The sequence below is a fragment of the Gymnoscopelus microlampas genome, assembly GCF_963454915.1.
Source record: "Gymnoscopelus microlampas genome assembly, chromosome: 2".
Taxonomy (NCBI): Eukaryota; Metazoa; Chordata; class Actinopteri; order Myctophiformes; family Myctophidae; genus Gymnoscopelus; species Gymnoscopelus microlampas.
This window is the reverse complement of record NC_139939.1, coordinates 28,014,998-28,032,925: the sequence shown is the minus strand read 5'-3', so window position 1 is coordinate 28,032,925 and position 17,928 is coordinate 28,014,998. Positions and strand designations below refer to the sequence as shown.

The 17,928-nt window shown below is 39.4% G+C and overlaps 1 protein-coding gene across 1 annotated transcript in view; it reads left to right on the top strand.

Annotated features, from left to right (window-relative positions):
* ctnna2 (catenin (cadherin-associated protein), alpha 2) overlaps positions 1 to 17,928 on the top strand; it is a 551,711-nt gene that overhangs the window by 26,160 nt on the left and 507,623 nt on the right. Inside the window, exon 2 of the mRNA XM_084081928.1 lies at positions 4,130 to 4,236. Within this exon, the coding sequence (XP_083938054.1) occupies positions 4,135 to 4,236 (102 nt within the window). The 5' untranslated portion in view covers positions 4,130 to 4,134. The remainder of the gene's footprint in view (positions 1 to 4,129; positions 4,237 to 17,928) is intronic.

The window sequence follows — 17,928 nt, the reverse complement described above, 5'->3', positions numbered from 1 at the left end:
AAGGGCCAGAGATCGTCTCTTGAGTCCACGATATGGATACTAATGGGATAGCCCTAGTTAGATCTGAGGATAGGATCTTGTCATGCTATGAAGTCACGCTGGCATTGTACCAAATTAGGCGATCTCATGCTGGCTGTCGTAACCGTGGTAACGCAGACATAAAACACAAAAGAGCAAAGAGCAAAACAGCAAAAATAAGAAAAACAAATGGAGTTTAGTTTGTTGGGTTGTTCATAATGACAACGGTGGATTTCTGTGAAACAAAGTCTTTACAGAGACAAAGAGGATAACCCAGGCTGTCTGTAGAGGTGTAATTATTGGTGAGTATAGGCTATCATCCTTTAACTCATTCAGTGCCATTGACGTGTTTCATCACGTGTTTTACCGCAATGGCGCATTTATTATTATTATAATTTTTTTTAAATGGTCAGAATCCAAGATATCATTATCTGAAGATTTGCTGCTCCATTCACTCCTTGTTTAACTTATTACTGAAAAAGGCTCCTAATTAATGTCTACAAGGTTGCGTTGACCTCGTTGACATGTGTGAAACCACACAGTGCAACCCTCAGTGATTAGCACCCATCAGGGGATCGATTATACTGGAGATAAAAATTCTGTGACTACTTGAAAATCTAAGATAAATTGAAAAATCTCTGGCACTGGGACCACATAGCCAGAAATAATTCTGGCACTTCAATGATACAATCAAATTGGACTTTTTCTGTCTCACGCTGTCAATGGAAGAGACAGTGCCTATATTCCACTTTCAAAACAAATCCGTCTCTGTCGGGTGGAAAGCTCATATGTCCAAAACTGTTACTTTTCAGGATTCAAATGCAAAAGTAGTAGATCTACAAGCTCGAAACACGTCGCTTCGCGCCGTGTTTCAAGCTTGTGGATCTGCTACTTTTGATGCTTCTGTGTGACGCTGTAGTATGATCAAGTAGGGTGTTAATTTACGAAAACACACAAACAGTTAGGGTAGCACTTTAAAACTATCCGTTATAAGTAGTTAATAGAGCATTCATAAACTGTTAGTTAATGATTTATTAACCCATTAAGACATGGAACTGTCATTTTTAGATTTGAGCTAAAAAGCATTATTTTACACTTTGGGCTATTCAAAAATAGCAGATCTACAAGCTCATAGCGCGGCACCGAGTGCCGCGCTACGAGCTTGTAGATCTGCTATTTTTGAAAATTCGTGAAAATGTGTGCAAATCTTTGAATATATATATATTTTTAAAGCGAACATTTTTAACTCAAATCTTTGCTTCTGGGGGTCCCTGGAATAAAATATTTTGATGGGGGTCCGCGGCCAAATACATATAATTTTGGGGGTCCTTGACATGAAAAAGTTCGACCACCACTGATATAGAAACATAGGTTTTTCAGAATACTGTTGAGATTTAGGAGACATGTAGAATCGGCTTCAGGTCTCAATGGGTTAATGACTTATATGGAGATAAGAGGTTTCTGCCTGACAGCAACGACATATGAAAGAGAGAAACGTTGACAGGGAATAGTTGAGTGTGTTGAACTTGATGTCCTCAGTAGGGTTGAATGGGGCCAACAGGACAGTGTGAGCACATCAATCCTGAGCTTTGGCTGCACATTGCTCACTACATGAGCAGTAGTAAACAAAAAAAATAACCTTTCTAAAATGGTGCACAGCATGGCACAGTATGCCCAGCTTAAATCAACAAAGTTCCCAGTGTTTGGTTCATGTAGGGTGGAATTATGACCACGGAAAGCAAGGTTTTATTCAGCAACATAACAGACCATGGCAATTAACCCATTGAGACCTGAGGCCGACTCTAAAAATGTTTTCTAAATCCGTTTTTTGACAAAAATATAAGAAATAAAAATATAAAAAATAAATAATATAGAAAATATTTTGTTCCAGGGACCCCCAGAAACAAAGGATTGAGTTACAAATGTTTGCTTTAAAAATAAATATATTCAAAGATTTGTAAAAAAAAAATCAAGATTTTTCAAAAATAGCAGATCTGCAAGCTCATAACGGTGCCGCGCTATGAGCTTGTAGATCTGCTATTTTTGAATAGCAAAAGAAATCTAAAATAACACTAGATGCGTTCCCGGTTTTCACATTCACATATCTTTCTGCGTTCTGTCAATGGCACCGTGTGTTGTTCTCACTCGCGTTTCCAGCTCGTGTCGGTCTATCCGTGTCGGCGCGGTTGGCACAGTGCACGTTTGACTCATTCGTACGAGAGTGAATCGCTGCCACATTCTGAAACCTCCGCATGTGATACTTTCACTTTGCTTGCCAATAGCGTACAACAGACAAAGAAGACTGAATTGGATGTTTCTGACTGAGTACACTGCGGCTGAATAATAAACATTTTTTGCATGTCAGTTGGGCATTTATTTTATTAGATATTAGAAATCATTTAAAAATCATCTGAGTCATCACCAGTGGTGGAAAGTAACTAAGTACATTTACTTAAGTACTGTACTTAAGTGACATTTTGAGGTATTTGTACTTTACTTGAGTATTTCCAATTTCCAGTACTTTTTACTTCTACTCCACTACATCTCAGAGGCAAATATTGTACTTTTACTCCACTACAATTATTTGACAACTTTAGTTACTTTTCAGATGTAAATTATGATATTATAAAACATACATTAACCACTTTAACCCTATTTTATACCTAGGCTATTTGAAAATAGCAGATCTACAAGCTCACAACGCGTCGCATCGCGACGCGTTGTGAGCTTGTAGATCGGCTATTTTCAAATATTTAGTACTTTTACTTTTGGTACTTTAAGTACATTTTGATGCCAATACTTTTGTACTTTTACTCAAGTACATTTTTAATTCTGGACTTTTACTTGTAACTGAGTATTTTTATTTTTTTATTTTTACTTAAGTAAAGAATTTGAGTACTTTTTCCACCACTGGTCATCACCCAACTATGCGTGTAACATTCAGTTGTCATGTCCGACGTCTCAAATGAAGTGACAGTTACATGGGAGCAGCAAACACCATGAAAGCAGTATGCTTGTCATTTCTGAATTTCTTGTAGCTTGGGGTAGGAGGCGCATTGTTCTGGCTAATTATTCACAAATTTGGCTGCAAGTCAGTGTAGTCAAGCCTGTGAATGCAAATCATTTGAACCTTTCAGCACAATATATTGGGGAAATGTTTTGGCCTGCTATTATTGAAAGGGCTCATACGGTATATTTTGTTGTAGGCTACCTGTATATACCGTACATTCAAGCAATAACACATGAAAGGCAGTGCTTCATCGTGGTTATTGGCACGGCTGCACAGCATAGGTCACATGCCAGGGCGAATCAGAGTGCCAGGGGGAATCTGATTTGTGACATCTGTCAATCATATTCTTTCCACCTTTCGGCCTCCTTGATATACAGTATAGACTGCGCTTTTCCCAGCGGACCCACTGTGAAGTTTCTTACAATCACAATGCTATACAGTAGTTGCATTATAGTCCTCACAATTATGGTGGAAATATTTTTGCCATCTCCGGGGGAATCATCGAGACCTTCGCTGATCTCCTGGCTCCGTGTTCACCACATTCATTCAACCTGTGTCTGGCCCAGTCCGTGGTCCCCCACATGCTTCTGTTCTGGGCTGCTGTTTACTGACTCCAGTTCAGATTTGTACTTTTACGTTGGACACAATATTGCAGTCGGCTGCATTTTGGGAGAATTAGAATGAATACATTTGCGACACAATCTATTTATCAATGTCACAAATACATACAGTCCAGGGTATTTATACAACCAACATTTCCCCAACATCAGGCGATATTTTGCAATATAATTGTGCAAGATTTCCTCTGAAAAAGTAATTTTATTTTTACCCCAGCATCCGTATTGTGAGGAAAATGATCACAGACAATAGCAGATCTACAAGCTCACAACGTGTCGCATTGCAACACACACTTTAGCTTCTAGATCGTCTATTTTCAGCAAAGATATTTAATGTAGAGCGCAAACAGAAAAAGGCACTAGTGTAGATCGCTGAGGGACTCCGGTCAAGCAAGTACAGTATAGGGTTGAAGAGGTTGTGGAATAACTCATGTTCAGTGTATATACATTCTTCTAATGTTTGCTCTAACTTTGTCCCCCCTAGAGAACATGACGACTGCCACGTCCCCTATCCTGCTGAAATGGGACCCCAAGAGTCTGGAGATCCGTACCCTGACTGTGGAGAGGCTGCTGGAGCCGCTGGTCACACAGGTAGAATTATACTAGTACTGCTACTGTCACTATTATTGGTCATGTTTGTCTAGGTCAGTGGTTTTCAACATGTTTCATGTCAAGGTCCATTATTTATTTGGCATTTGAGCCACAGACCATTTGATGAGATTTAGCCTCTCAGAACCAAAACTTTGAATATTTTGTTATCGTTGGATTAGATTTCGCAATTCCACGCTGCATTGATGTGGTACCATAGGAGAGATAAACAGGCCAACGTTGATCACAATAACAATTCTTTAATTAAGTAATGCAGATGTTTAACAATAATTTAACTCTTGAGAGCTAAATTATACAAATTTGGTTTCATTTTACGCTCTCAAGAGTTAAAGATCTATAAGGGTCCATTTGGTTAGCAACTCTCCATCATTTAGCTAGGGACCACTGGTTGAGAACCACTGGTCTAGGTAAAACAAATAAAAAATAAAAAATCATATATTCAAAAAAATGTGTTAACAAAACAAAACAAATGGGAAAATAAACGCATTTCACCATTCTGGAGAAAGGTGTTTCATGGAGTTTTATAGTTGATGCTAAATGAAAAGATTGAAAAGAACATTTCCAGACATAAATGCTTGCTTGTTGGAGCCCGGTATCCTAGCCAAAACGGAGGTGCCAAATGGAGGAGTTTCTTGTTCCACACTCTGGCTGAAACTTTTAACAAAAATGCTAAGCAGCGAGGGGCATCCAGGTGGCACAAGGGATACAATTCCTGCCCACCACCGTGGAGAATAGGGGTTTGAATCCTCTGCTGCGGTGCATTCGGCTTCATCCGCCGCTCTTGTGAACACAATTGCCCCGTGTTCACAGGGGGTGGGATGCCGGGGAGAGAGAGGGTGATCTCTGTCGCTGCGATGGCGACTCCTACAGGTTGCCTGTTCAGTGGGGTGTGGCACTGAAAAGAATAGCTTCACGCCATACATTCTGAATACATTTTTAATGCAGGAATACATTTTACGCCTGTGTGTTACATCCTCTCTGTGAAACTCCTCACTGTCAGGAGAAAAGAACCCCCCCCCTTGATGTCACACATATCGTACAATACATGGGGAATTACTGATTGGCATAACAGCTAAATTGGGAGAAAAGGAATTGTCAAAAATGCTAAGCAGCGCTGGTTGGCATTAGCTGGCCTGGGCCACAGGATGTTTGGCTCATGGCCATTGATTCCTCTGGGTTGCAGGTTGTGCAGATGGTTGAGCGGGAACTGCATGTGTTCACTCTGGGTTATTGTGACTTCTTCTGCTTGAGTCTGTGATGATGCCCTTCGTCAAACGATGGTCCTATGGAGCCAATTAGTTCGCTGAATGTAACTGTAGAGCTTCATTGTTAAAGGCGCATCAGAGTATATTCGACAATAGAACAGCGACATTAAACATGACACCTGTGCTACCCTGCATTCAGTCCCTCCAGGCTGCCATTCCAATATTTTCTACATAATTAAACATTCAATACAAATGTCGCAAAGCTTTGTAATTCTGACCAAATCCTGGACACTTATAGTGACAAATCCATACCTTTTACCGATCAGATGCGCATCCGCACATCTGCATGCGACTGCACATTTGTCACTCGCAGAAAGCAGGCAGAAAATGTGTAATATTCAAATCGTATCAGCGTTATTCGCATAACAAAACATTACTTTTTTTCTATTGTCTCAAATCCTGTATGTACAAAATATGTCATAGACAGGGACAAGTTTTACTTATTATGTTCCATTCAATCATGGTTGTAGCTTTTTGGAATGACAAGCTCCGCCTTCTGACTTTCTATAATTAGTTTTGATCCTGGACTCGTCTTTGCCCATGTACAGTATTTATAAGTGCACAAGTTGCACATCATATTCTGATAACACTGTGCATGTCAGTCTAGCTATCGTGTGGAGTAAACAGGACATAACAATCTTTAAATCAGCGCTCATCTAAATGAATCATGAATTGGATTAATTGAATAGGTTAATGAAAAAACATGACACGTGTAGGCTAACTGCAGCTGACCAGGTAGGCCTACACATCAGATTCAGAATGAGTTTTGGGAATACAGTAGGATATGCTGTCGATAATGTATACGACTTACTATCCCAGTTTAATAACACAATTTCATTGAGCCATAATATATTCTGTGATGGCCCACTCAAATGCATAGCTCTTTATTGTCTATGGTGTAATGCCCTTGATAACAATTGAGAGTCATTTGCTGCTTGCCAAACCTTGTGTTGCTACCTCCATACAGTAATATAAATATAATAAAAAAGTAACCATTGCCCTGAAGTAAAAGCATGATAAAAAAAGAACAGGAATACTGGTTATACAACATACTGCATGACATCAAACTATGGTGATTGTCAAGGTTTGAAAACATCATGGGGTAATATGAGGCAGATATCGTGCATAGGCTATACCATGGGACGAAAGAGAAACACCGTCCGTGCGCTTACGCTTGTGCATCTGGTGGGTTCGATGCATTATTTATAATTTCAAGGCAATTAAACCTAATGAAAGCGATCATCAATGTTAATCAATGTGACCTTCTAATTTTTCTATTGCTTGCTTTGCTGGTTTTGACGTTTTGGCACAGCTGCAAAGAACAAATGCTGCAAAATCGCTTTGTAGCTTTTTAGAGCAGCTACTGCAAAATCAAGCACATAAACTTGCATTAATAACAGAACAAAACACACGCAATCCTGGAGAGAGGGACTGTATTTACTCCAGAAAAACTGCCTTGGCAACCATCCCATTCCTCTGAGTGGACTTGATAAAGTTACTCCAGTGCAAGTAGTGGCTGACCCATTGACTGTGGTGGATATTTGTTTTGGAAAGAGTTAGAGTTACTCGCAGCTTAAGAACCACTATTACACTTTGGTCCCCTTGAGATTTTTTGTATTTATCGTAGACTTTTCCCGCCTGCCACTCAGCCTCTTCGTCCAATGTTGTTCATTTGTTTTAGTGTGGATTGTATTTCCACAGAAAGTAAAGGCCTTTGCAGACAGGGTGCGATTTTTTCGCACAGAAAAAACGGACAATATCATTTTTTTAAAGAACACATGGTCCTCTATGACCTCATGCACACCGGCTCCGAATTTGCTGTGCGGCAAGTGGCTGCGGCGGTGCGTTATTTTTTTCTCTTGCGTCCTTTCGCATGCAGTTAAAACTGCTGGTTAAATCGTACCCTGTCTGCAAAGGCCTTTAGCGTTACTTCATTACTTACTTAGGATTGTGTTGGAATGGCTGAATTAACAAACGAAACATCAGAGTCCTGCAAAAAACTGAAAGAAAAACAATGTAAGATGGCTTGATGGCTTATGGCTTATATAAAGCACTGTATTGAATTGCCCTTGTATATCATCGCTATCGGCTTTCTTTGAAAATTATTTTCACAAGAGAGCAAATTGTGCCTTAACTGTCATATTCTTTGGGTTGTTTTTTTGTGCTTGTTTTGATGTTTCTATAAATATGTCACAGTAAAGAACATAGTCATTTCTGATCAAAGTCGGTGACAGCCGCCATGCAGCTTACACTGTGTTCCACACAGCCCATCCCCCATTTTTGATTTAACTGCTAATGCTTGGTCAGCAGAACGTGGGCCTGTTGACAGGGGGGTGGGGGGGGGGGTGGGTTTGTCCTCCCAGAGGAGGCCCCGCATACTCATCAGCACATTGCAAATGCATCCCAGACAGAATGAAAGGAAGCAGTTGGAAGGTAGAAGAGAACATTAAACCATCTAGGGTGTTTTCTTTTGTTTTTGTGCCAGACGTTTGAATGAGACAGTCTGAATATTAGTCAAAAGATGAATACATTGATGATAAATTGTATATTAACCCTTTAAGACCTGAAGCCGATTCTACGAATGTCTTCTAAATCCCGACAGTATTCTGAAAAACGTATGTTTCTATGTCAGTGGTGCTCAAACATTTCCATGTCAAGGACCCCCAAAATTATATGTATTTGGCCGCCGACCTCCATCTCAAAATGTGTTGTTCCAGGGATCCCCAGAAGCAAAGAATAGAGTTAAAAATGTTCGCTTTAAACAATATATATTAAAATCAACGTGTTCCATCTAGTCTGCAGCCCATAATCAGTTAAAGATTATGGCTAATAAGGAATGACATACGCAATATCAATTTGACAGTGCTTTACAATTATGTTTGATTAAAACAATTATAGAAAATCAAGAGTACTCGCCTAATGGAGTACGTGGCCACCAATGTTGTGGAGCTGTGCTTGGCGTGGAGACGTTTCTTCAAATTGAACCTGACAGACACTGAGCGTGACAAGGAAATTACTCTTACAGTAATGATGCCCACAAATCTGGTTTAATAGCCCTTAGAGTTTCTTATTAAAGCCGACAATTACAGGTAGACATTGCAGTAGTATTTGAAAACCACAGTACTGTGCTACAAACAGTCAGTTGGCCAATGGGCGACAACCCTTTTTAAAGGGGGAAGCTAAGCTATGGAGCTAAGAGAAAGGATACTCTAAAACAGTGGTTCTCAAACTTTTTCATGTAAAGGACCCCCAAAATGGTATGTATTCGGCCACGGACCCCCATCTCAAAATATTTTGTTCCAAGGACCCCCCAGAAGCAAAGATTTGAGTTAAAAATGTTCGCTTTAAAAAATATATATATATTCAAAGATTTGGCCAAATTTTCCAGATTTTTCAAAAAATAGCAGATCTACAAGCTCATAGCGCGGCACTCGGTGCCGCGCTATGAGCTTGTATATCTGCTATTTTTGAATAGCCAAAGTATAAAAGGTTCAAACTATTGTGATGCTATATTAACATTTTTTTTCTGGGGACCCCCTGGAACCCCCCTAAGGACCCCTGGGGGTCCCCGGACCCCACTTTGAGAACCAATGCTCTAAAACTCTAAACCCACCGAAGCCCACAACCACACAGCACACACACATGGCAAACAGACAGATTAAGGAGCACCACCGTGAAAAGAGGTGTGCTGCACACAATCACACCAATAAGACACACCTCTAGGGCTGTGGACTACAGTCAGGCCTTTAGTGAAAGCCCCTGGAGCAGGTCGGCTGCACCTCTCGGCTCCCTCAGACTCAAGATGAACAGCATGCACAGGAATGGCTATTTGGGGGAAATACAAACAAAAACGTGTAAGAAATAGCTCAATCACATAATCTAAACAAGTCAAGAGAGACTACATACAATCATGTTAAACAAAGCAGCAGTGGCGAGATCTAAGGGGGGAGTTATACATAAACACACATAACACACTATATCTCAAGTTGTTTTATGTGTACCTTAAAGGTAGGGTAAGTGATATTTTTTGGTTAAAACAAAAAGTATTTTGTTAAAAGGTTAAAGCACTATATTCTGATAGTAATCATTACTATAGAGTGTTTGTTCAGTAACAGGAGTCTCCGTGTCTCTCCAGCTCTTTAATAAACAGAAAATACATTTTCCGGTAGGTGTCAAAATCTCAGCCAATCAGGAGAAAGTACCCATTTTTAAGCTTTTTATTATAGTGTTCCAGTTCCAATTTTGTCTGCTCATTTCTTAGTGTCATCACTTCCAATTTCACTTGTTTAATCTATATCCTGATTGAGTTCTCTATCCTGATTGGATAAAATTGGAAATTAAACTGAAACTGAAACGAAAATGCATTTTCTGTTTAATAAAGAGCTGGAGAGACAAGGAGACTCCTTTTACTGATCAAACACTCTATAGCAATGAGTACTATCAGAATATAGAGCTATTTAACACTTATTTTAACCAAAGAAAATCACTTACCCTACCTTTTAAGTTGTCTGTATGTTTTCTCACACCATTCCCTCTCGCCACATGAATCATCTCAACACACAAATGAACCTAAGTGATCACAATAAGATTTAGTTATATTACCAGAATATAAGAAAACATTTTCAAACAACATATCACCTGTTACTCACCCTGGCATAGAAGCAAAGCAACAAACCCCAGATAGCAATACCAACCTCCAGCAACCACCTTATTGGTGGTTGCCACTTCCACTGCTGAAACTAACCTCCACACGGCAGATCGTTGATATAATAAACATTGATTGCTGACTCGGAAGTGGTGGTGGCCCCTAAGGCTCAACTCTCTCTGACTGGCTACACACACAGGCATAATTAGCATTTGATGTTCTTACCCCTTTCATCAACAAATTCAAAATAATTGTATAATACTTCCACGGTGCAAAGTCTGTCATCTCTGAATCTCTGCCATGTCGCTATAGCTGACTGTGCTGCACATTGTGCACTGACACATCCTCCTGGAAACCTTCCCTGTGTGCCTTGTCAAGAAGTAGTAAACTCAAACAGTGCAAATGCGTCATGATTCTCTTCTTCATTTGTTGCAACAGAAGGAACAGGGAAATATTTTTTTAAGGAACAAATTTGAAAACTTAACTATGTAACCGAGTATTTGAATGTGTTGGGTTATTCGTTACACTAAAACAAAAGTATCAGAGTACTCTAACACCTTACGTTGCGCACTACCAACACTGACTAAGGCCAGAGGTGATTTGTTTTTTGACATCTTGGCCTGTAGGCTGCTAGCTCTTGGAACACACTCCAGGGAGCTTTGGCTGGTAGTATGTGTTTGTCTAAAGTCTAAGCCATGTTCCTTTTTCTTCCCCTTCTTCTATCTCTCTGTGCCAAATAGGAGGGAACATTTTGTTGAACTACCCTACACACACCCTCTTTCAATCACCCTCCTTACCGTTAGGAAGAGATTAATTTGATAGAGTTGAGTAAAACCAGTGCTCTAACAGCATGAGATTTAATTTGGAAAATGTCACTCTACTCCCCCCTCTTGCAACAGATGTTCACAGATTAAGATATACGTAGGTACATTTTTAGTTTGTTCAGGGCCTTGTTAAACTAGACTGTGACATATAGGCAAAGAAAGTTTTCTGGCTCCCCCCATAATAATAATAATAAAATGTATAGAAAAGATTATTCACGCTTGCCCATGGGTGTACAGCACACACTGCATGGTTAAAATGGCTGGAGATGGCATTTTATTATTTTTAGGGCGTGGCACTGAAGGGTCCAGCCATGTAGAACAACGTTGGTCTGTGTGTACTGTATGTAGGCTACGTCCCCTGAGTAGACCATCTGTATGTCCCAAGGAAACTAGACCAATCACAACAACCAGAAGCTGGTGACGAAATGTATGTCTTGCGGACCCTATAGAGGACCCAGCTGGCTTTTATGCGGAAGCGGAAAGTATCATTTGGAAGCAGAGAGGAGTTATAGAATAAACTGAGGGATCAACTAAAGCAGTGGTTCTTGGGGGGGTTCCAGGTGGTCCCCCAGCCAAATGATGGAAGAGTTGGTAACCAAATGGACCCTTATTAGATCTTTAACTCGAGAGCGTAAAATGAAACCAAATGGACCCTTACGGGTCCATTTGGTTTCATTTTACGCTCTCAAGAGTGAAATTATTGTTAAACATCTGCATTACTCAATTTACAAGAAGTCTACACAAATAGAGAATGCATAAGAATTGTTATTTTGATCAACTTTTGCCTGTCATCTCTCCTATGGTACCAACATCAACACAGCATGGAATTGTGGACACAATCTCATCCAACGACAACAAAATATTCGAAGTCTTGAGGCCTGAGAGTCTAAATCTCATCAAACGGTCGTCCGTGGCTCACATGCCGGATAAATAATGGACATTGAGGGTTGAAAACCACTGAACTAAAGGACTGGTGGTTATCACCAGAGCAGGTGAGAAGACGAGAGAAGATAAGAGAAGCAAAACAAAGTGGCTCAGGCATGCCATTGACTTGGCTGTGTCCCTTGGAGATGCTGCCTCTGGGATGCATTTGGCTGAGTGATGAGCTGTGTTCCCAGTGTGGGAGCACACCACTCAGTCTCGCCTCCTTCCTCCTCCTTTCCCTCCCTGTTTGCCTGCCCACGCTGTCACACTGCATCCCTGTGGATCCGCTATTCCCTATCTCTCACATCAGTCAGAGTTAGGGAAACCATATTTCAACGGAATAGTATAAATAGCAGGTGTTTTTTCCCTGTTACTATACCCTTATAAGAAGATAGAATACTCTAGAAGTAGAACATTATGATAATTACGTTGTGTTTGTATCGCACTTTTAAAGACAATGTTAGAAAGTGCATAGTGTTGTTGACTAACATCCCATCTTTCTTAAACCTAGTCTGGCATAGCCAGACCATCAGAGATCTGTACCTACTGATACGTCTGGTGACATCTAAATTCCGTGAATGGGCTAAAACTGGGTGGAAACTATTCGGGAGGGGGAGAAAAAAAAGGAAACAAAGAAAAACTAGGCTGATACCCGTTGGGAATGATATCTGTTGGGAACGCATAGCTCGCCGGTTGTACTTGTACTTAGTGCAGTTACAGTACCCATTATCACAGTACTTGGAGGCCAATCTATGACGTCAGTGGTGCTATGATGTCATATATTGATGACATCATGGATCTCCATATGGGCATACAGTATAAGGCCAGTCTATCATGTCATGAAAAGGTTATCGATAGAAAAATCGAAGAAGATGATCGATGGTTGCAGCCCTATTCTCTGTACATTTGTGGTATCTGAATAATGGACGTGGCTCTTGGGCCTGGGACTTTATAGGGGACTTGACTTGGACGGGCTAATGTAGTTTTCGCATGACCCTTCCAATTAGTGCTGCAATAATGATTTGTTATCAAAAGATTTTCTCAACAGACATGACACTTTTTCTGTTTAAAAGACCAGATCTTTATATACAGACAATACAGTAGTTGGGCATCACAATTGTGTGTAGTAGGACTCAACAAATGGGTGATTAACAGGATCCCTCAAGGGCTCTACTATAGTAGTTGTTGAAGAAACAGAAAGTATTTTTCTTGGATTCAAACTGGTGACCTTCTGTTCACAAGGTTACTTCTGTAACCAGCATTGCACTACAATGCATTGATAGAGACCAAAATCCAAGGATGGCTTCCGATAAGATTTGTGTTACGTAGCCTACACTGTCTTTCAGCCACATGCAGTGTTCTACATGAGTGGTCAAGGAAGAGACAGGTAGGTAATTGCTTAATTATGTCAGGAGATGGAATGGCTGAGTGTTTCCTCTTGGCACAAGGTGATTATTATTAATTCCTATCTACAGTAATGCCTGTCTGCCCATATCAAATAATATGATCATTTTGAAATTCCTTTGAAGCACTTTGAAATTCCTCTGAAGCACTTCAGAGACAAGGCTTTGCAAGTAAGGCACTATGACTGAAAATAAGATATTGCTCCTGTAAGGCAATACATTATTATTTTTTTCACCCATAATTAAATCAATTTAGCAGCGCTGCTATTGCAACAGTGGTTTCTGGATTAATTCTGACAGTTCCATTCTGGGAGTGTGAATCCCCCAACACAAAGCTTATTGATTCAGTGGGGGATGAAGAATTATTTTGTTGCTAGACTGGCGTTTCTAGAAATAATAATGATTTCAGCTTGTGTGTGTGTTTTTGTCCAAGAAATGTTTATCATTTCTAACTTATTATGTTAGAAAGTGTGAGGAATTTAGATTAAGGGTAGTTTAATAAATGAACAATATCAGTGTATACCTCCTTTTTTGTAACTTATTTTTATTGGTGTTCAAGTTGAGAAGGGGAAATAAAAATAACATTCTTTTCAGGCATTTTATGTACAGTATTGTTCAGTTTGGTAACGTTAAGGAGAAGGTCAATATCTCTATACAGTTTATTTCCCTGACAATTGCGATCCAGTTATCCTTTGATGGCAGGGTTGCCTGCAGCCATTTATGTGTGATGTCTTTCTGTATTTCTTGCATGAAACCAAAATGACTTTATAGAGATATTCATCCACTGTGCTTTACATAAAACATTAAGCAAATCAAACACATTAGGAAGCACATTTGAATTCAGTAAAAAGAAAGGAAAACAAAACCGAAAAATAAGAAAGGAAAATTACAGTGCAGAAGAATAATTTAAAAAAATCTCAATAAAAGGCAGCTGCATTTAGAAAGGTTTCTAGCTGTGATTTAAAAGAACAGAGCTGCAGCAGACCTGCAGTTTTCTGGGAGTTTGTTCCAGATATGTGGTGCATAAAAAAACGGAACGCTGCTTCTCACAATTAGTTCTGATTCTAGGGACAGAAGGCAGACCTGTCCCAGATGACCTGAGAGGTCTGCATGGTTCACATTTCACAATATTGCACAAGATCAGAAATGTATTTTGGCCCTAAACCAATGTAATGTATTATTTGTTCTGCAGAATTCTCACCATGATCTTGACTCGGGAGTCCTAGTCTGACCTTCCTATATATCATTCCCATCATCCTCTGATATCTCTAGGTCCAATTCTCTCTCCCGTTTGACCTGAACAGCTTTTAGACTTTTGTAGTCTATCATATTCATGATAAAAGGTGTTTGTCTTTGGTCTTAGTCTTATAAGCATCAAGGTTCACTATCGTAAACTGATATTATAGTTCCTAATAGTTTATTGTTACACCACAATGTTAGTAGAATGCTGCAACAAAGATTAAAATCATCTCACTGCAGCAATACAAATCTTTGCACAATAGCACAATAGCCATCTACAATACAATAATCGTTTTTGAGCTGGTGTTGCAATTGCAAAGCATATTTCGAATATGAACAGGCCTCTGTGATTGTTTTTCCTGTCAATTTGTATGATTTAGTGTGCTGAGAGGGAATAAAAGGCTACCTCTGGGCGGATAGGCCCATGAGCTCATCCTGACAGTGCTTTAGCTAGCATGAACTATAGATCATACCTGGAGTGGTAGGTAAGCAAAACACAACACACTCTCAGTCGGTACTGTATATCTATGTTATTAACCATATTTCGAATCATAGCCACCCTGTTTTGATGGCCTCTCCTCTCTGAAAGAGTCTGTATGCTTGTCAACAGTGTTTGACAATTTAAAAGAGTGCAAATGTCAGTCTAACACGTTGTGAAAATATTTTAAAAAGGTTTTTGCTAAACAGCAGAGTGAGAGACAGTATGAAAGCAGTCACTGTAACCCAAGTTATTATAAATACCTCATGACTGTCTAGAACAGTGGTTTTCAACCTTTTTCATGCCAAGGACCGCTATATTGATATATATATTTTGCCGTGGACCCCTATCTGAAAATGTTTTGTGCCAGGGACCCCCAGAAGAGAAGATTTGTGTTAAAAAAAAGCAAAATTCTACAAAATTCTTCAAACGCTTTCAAGATTTTTTAATTAATGTTCAAAAATAGCAGATGTACAAGCTGGCATCGTGGCACAAAGTGACGCGCTGTGAGCTTGTACATCTGCTATTTTTGAATAGCCAACGTATACGATATGGATAAAGGGGTGAAAATGTATTGACACCTTTTGCTGGGGACCCCCTGGAACCCCCTCAAGGACCACTGGTGGTCCCTGGACCGCTGGTTTAGAACCACTGGTCTAGAAGCTCTTTTCCACCTGCAGCAAACATCATGCTTATTCTCACTGTGCGTACGGTTATTGGTAAACATGTACAGAAAGTGACAAGAATATTGCTGGATGAATAAAAGAGGAGTGGCCTACTGTAGGTAGACATAATACATGGGTGGAAAACAACCAGGCCAAAGTTTGAGACCATTGTAGTACTACCACTTGTAGTATTTAACCCTACAGTCCAAAGCTGGGACATAGTTTTCTGTATTTTTGGCATTTTTCTTTGGTTCACCTCTTCATCCCACTTGACTTTACGCATATTTCCCAGACCCGGTCTGTTCACTTTATATTTCAGTAAAGATTTGCAGCTATTTTAAAGAAGAAAAAAAAACGTTTTCATATATATATATTAATGTTATATTATCATATTTAGAGGCAATATCCTCACAGCCAGCCCACAGGTTGAGAGCCAGTGATGTGAATAATGATCTTGTATGAAGAGGGTCAAAGTAAGAAGACAAGATTGAAAAGGAAAACAAGTCATAAAATGAAGGACATAGGAAATAACTAGGGATGTTCACAGCAAAATCCGGTGTTAATTTAAGTGTTAGGGGAAAAAAGGACCCCTAAGGGTTTATTATGCAAACAGAGTTGGATGGAAGGGCAAAGTGTGGTGTCATGCTGCCTGTGTCCCTGTGTGGATGGTGGATTTGGCTCTTGGTGAGATTGTTTCTTTTTGTATTCCAAATTCACAGCTTTAGACAAACAGCATTGGCAACACATGCTCCTCAGCTCCTCTGTCCCAGGGGTTTTCCATGATGCTTCTCTTATTCTTAATGCTTGCGATGGAATTCGCTATAACACATTTAGTAAGCAATTATGGTAAGAGGCACTATGCTGGATATAGTGATATGGCTATTTCCCTGCGTGTTTGAAATGATATACAGTATGTTGACACAACCATTTTCCGCCACAGTCATTTAGATTATTGTTACTTAATTTGTAATTATAACAAGCTTAAATCCATGAAACATTTTTCATTCAAAGTAAATAAATCCTTTGGATTTGTTTCACAAGTACATTTATCACCAGGTAATGTTGTATCAGAAAGAATTTAGTGTGCCGGCATTTCTATTGTGTGATTTTAGTGATCTTGGTACTGGTACTGGAAATTGTTAAAGTATACTCAGGGATTAAAGTTCTCAGTCCTGGGGACTGATTTCAGTCTTGAGGATTCCATGTGCCATGTTTAAAAATCAAAAATCACATATTGGGACATGGTCTGAAAATAATTTTCAGTCTTGGGATTCTTTTTTGCTTTAACCCCTGTATACTACATACTACATTAGTATACAATTGTTAACAACGCATTGTGAGCTTGTAGATCTGCAATTGTTAACGCATTTTCCCCCCAGAATAAGGATGCTGGGGTTCAAGTGGTTAAGTTTTTAAAGTGCTCAAACACTACCCATGATTGTTTCCCTGGTGGGCCTCTCTTCTCAAAAGAGGCTCTTTTCTAAAGCCTTTTCTCTGTTCCATTCACCATGCCTGTTTCCAGGGAGTTAAGCTTTCCGTATAAAATTTGAGACCAAACAAAACGTAGGCCTAGCAGTTAAAGAGCAGCACAATACAAAACCTCCCAGGAAAGTTTAAACAGATTTTGCTATTTGAAAAACAAAACATAATGGGAATCATGTTTGATTGATAAATACAGCATAATTGTCAAGGGAAATAATTGTTATTGTGCTTTTGCAGTGGTGGAAAGTAACTAAGTACGTGTACTCAAGTACTGTGCTTAAGTACAATTGTGAGGTATTTTTTTTACTTCACTGGAGTATTTTCAATACTTTTACTTTCACTACTCGTCATCTCAGAGGCAAATATTGTACTTTTACTCCACCACTACAATTATTTGAAAACGTTAGTTACTAGTTTCTTCGATTTTGATTATTATTACAAAACATACATTAACCACTTCAGCCCTATTAGGCTATTTGAAAATAGTAGATCTACAAGTTCACAACACATCATGATTTTGAACACATTGTGAACTTCTGCTATTCTGTGTACAACATTTAAATCTGCTATTTAAATGTTGTACACATTTTATAAACTTGTGAAATGGGACATTCTGGACAATGAGTACTTTAACTTTTGGTACTTTAAATATATTCTGATGCCAATACTTTTGTACTTGAAGTATTGATACTTTTACTTAAGTAGTGTGTTGTGCTTCACTAAAAACGTATCCAGTGCAGCCTGGGCTC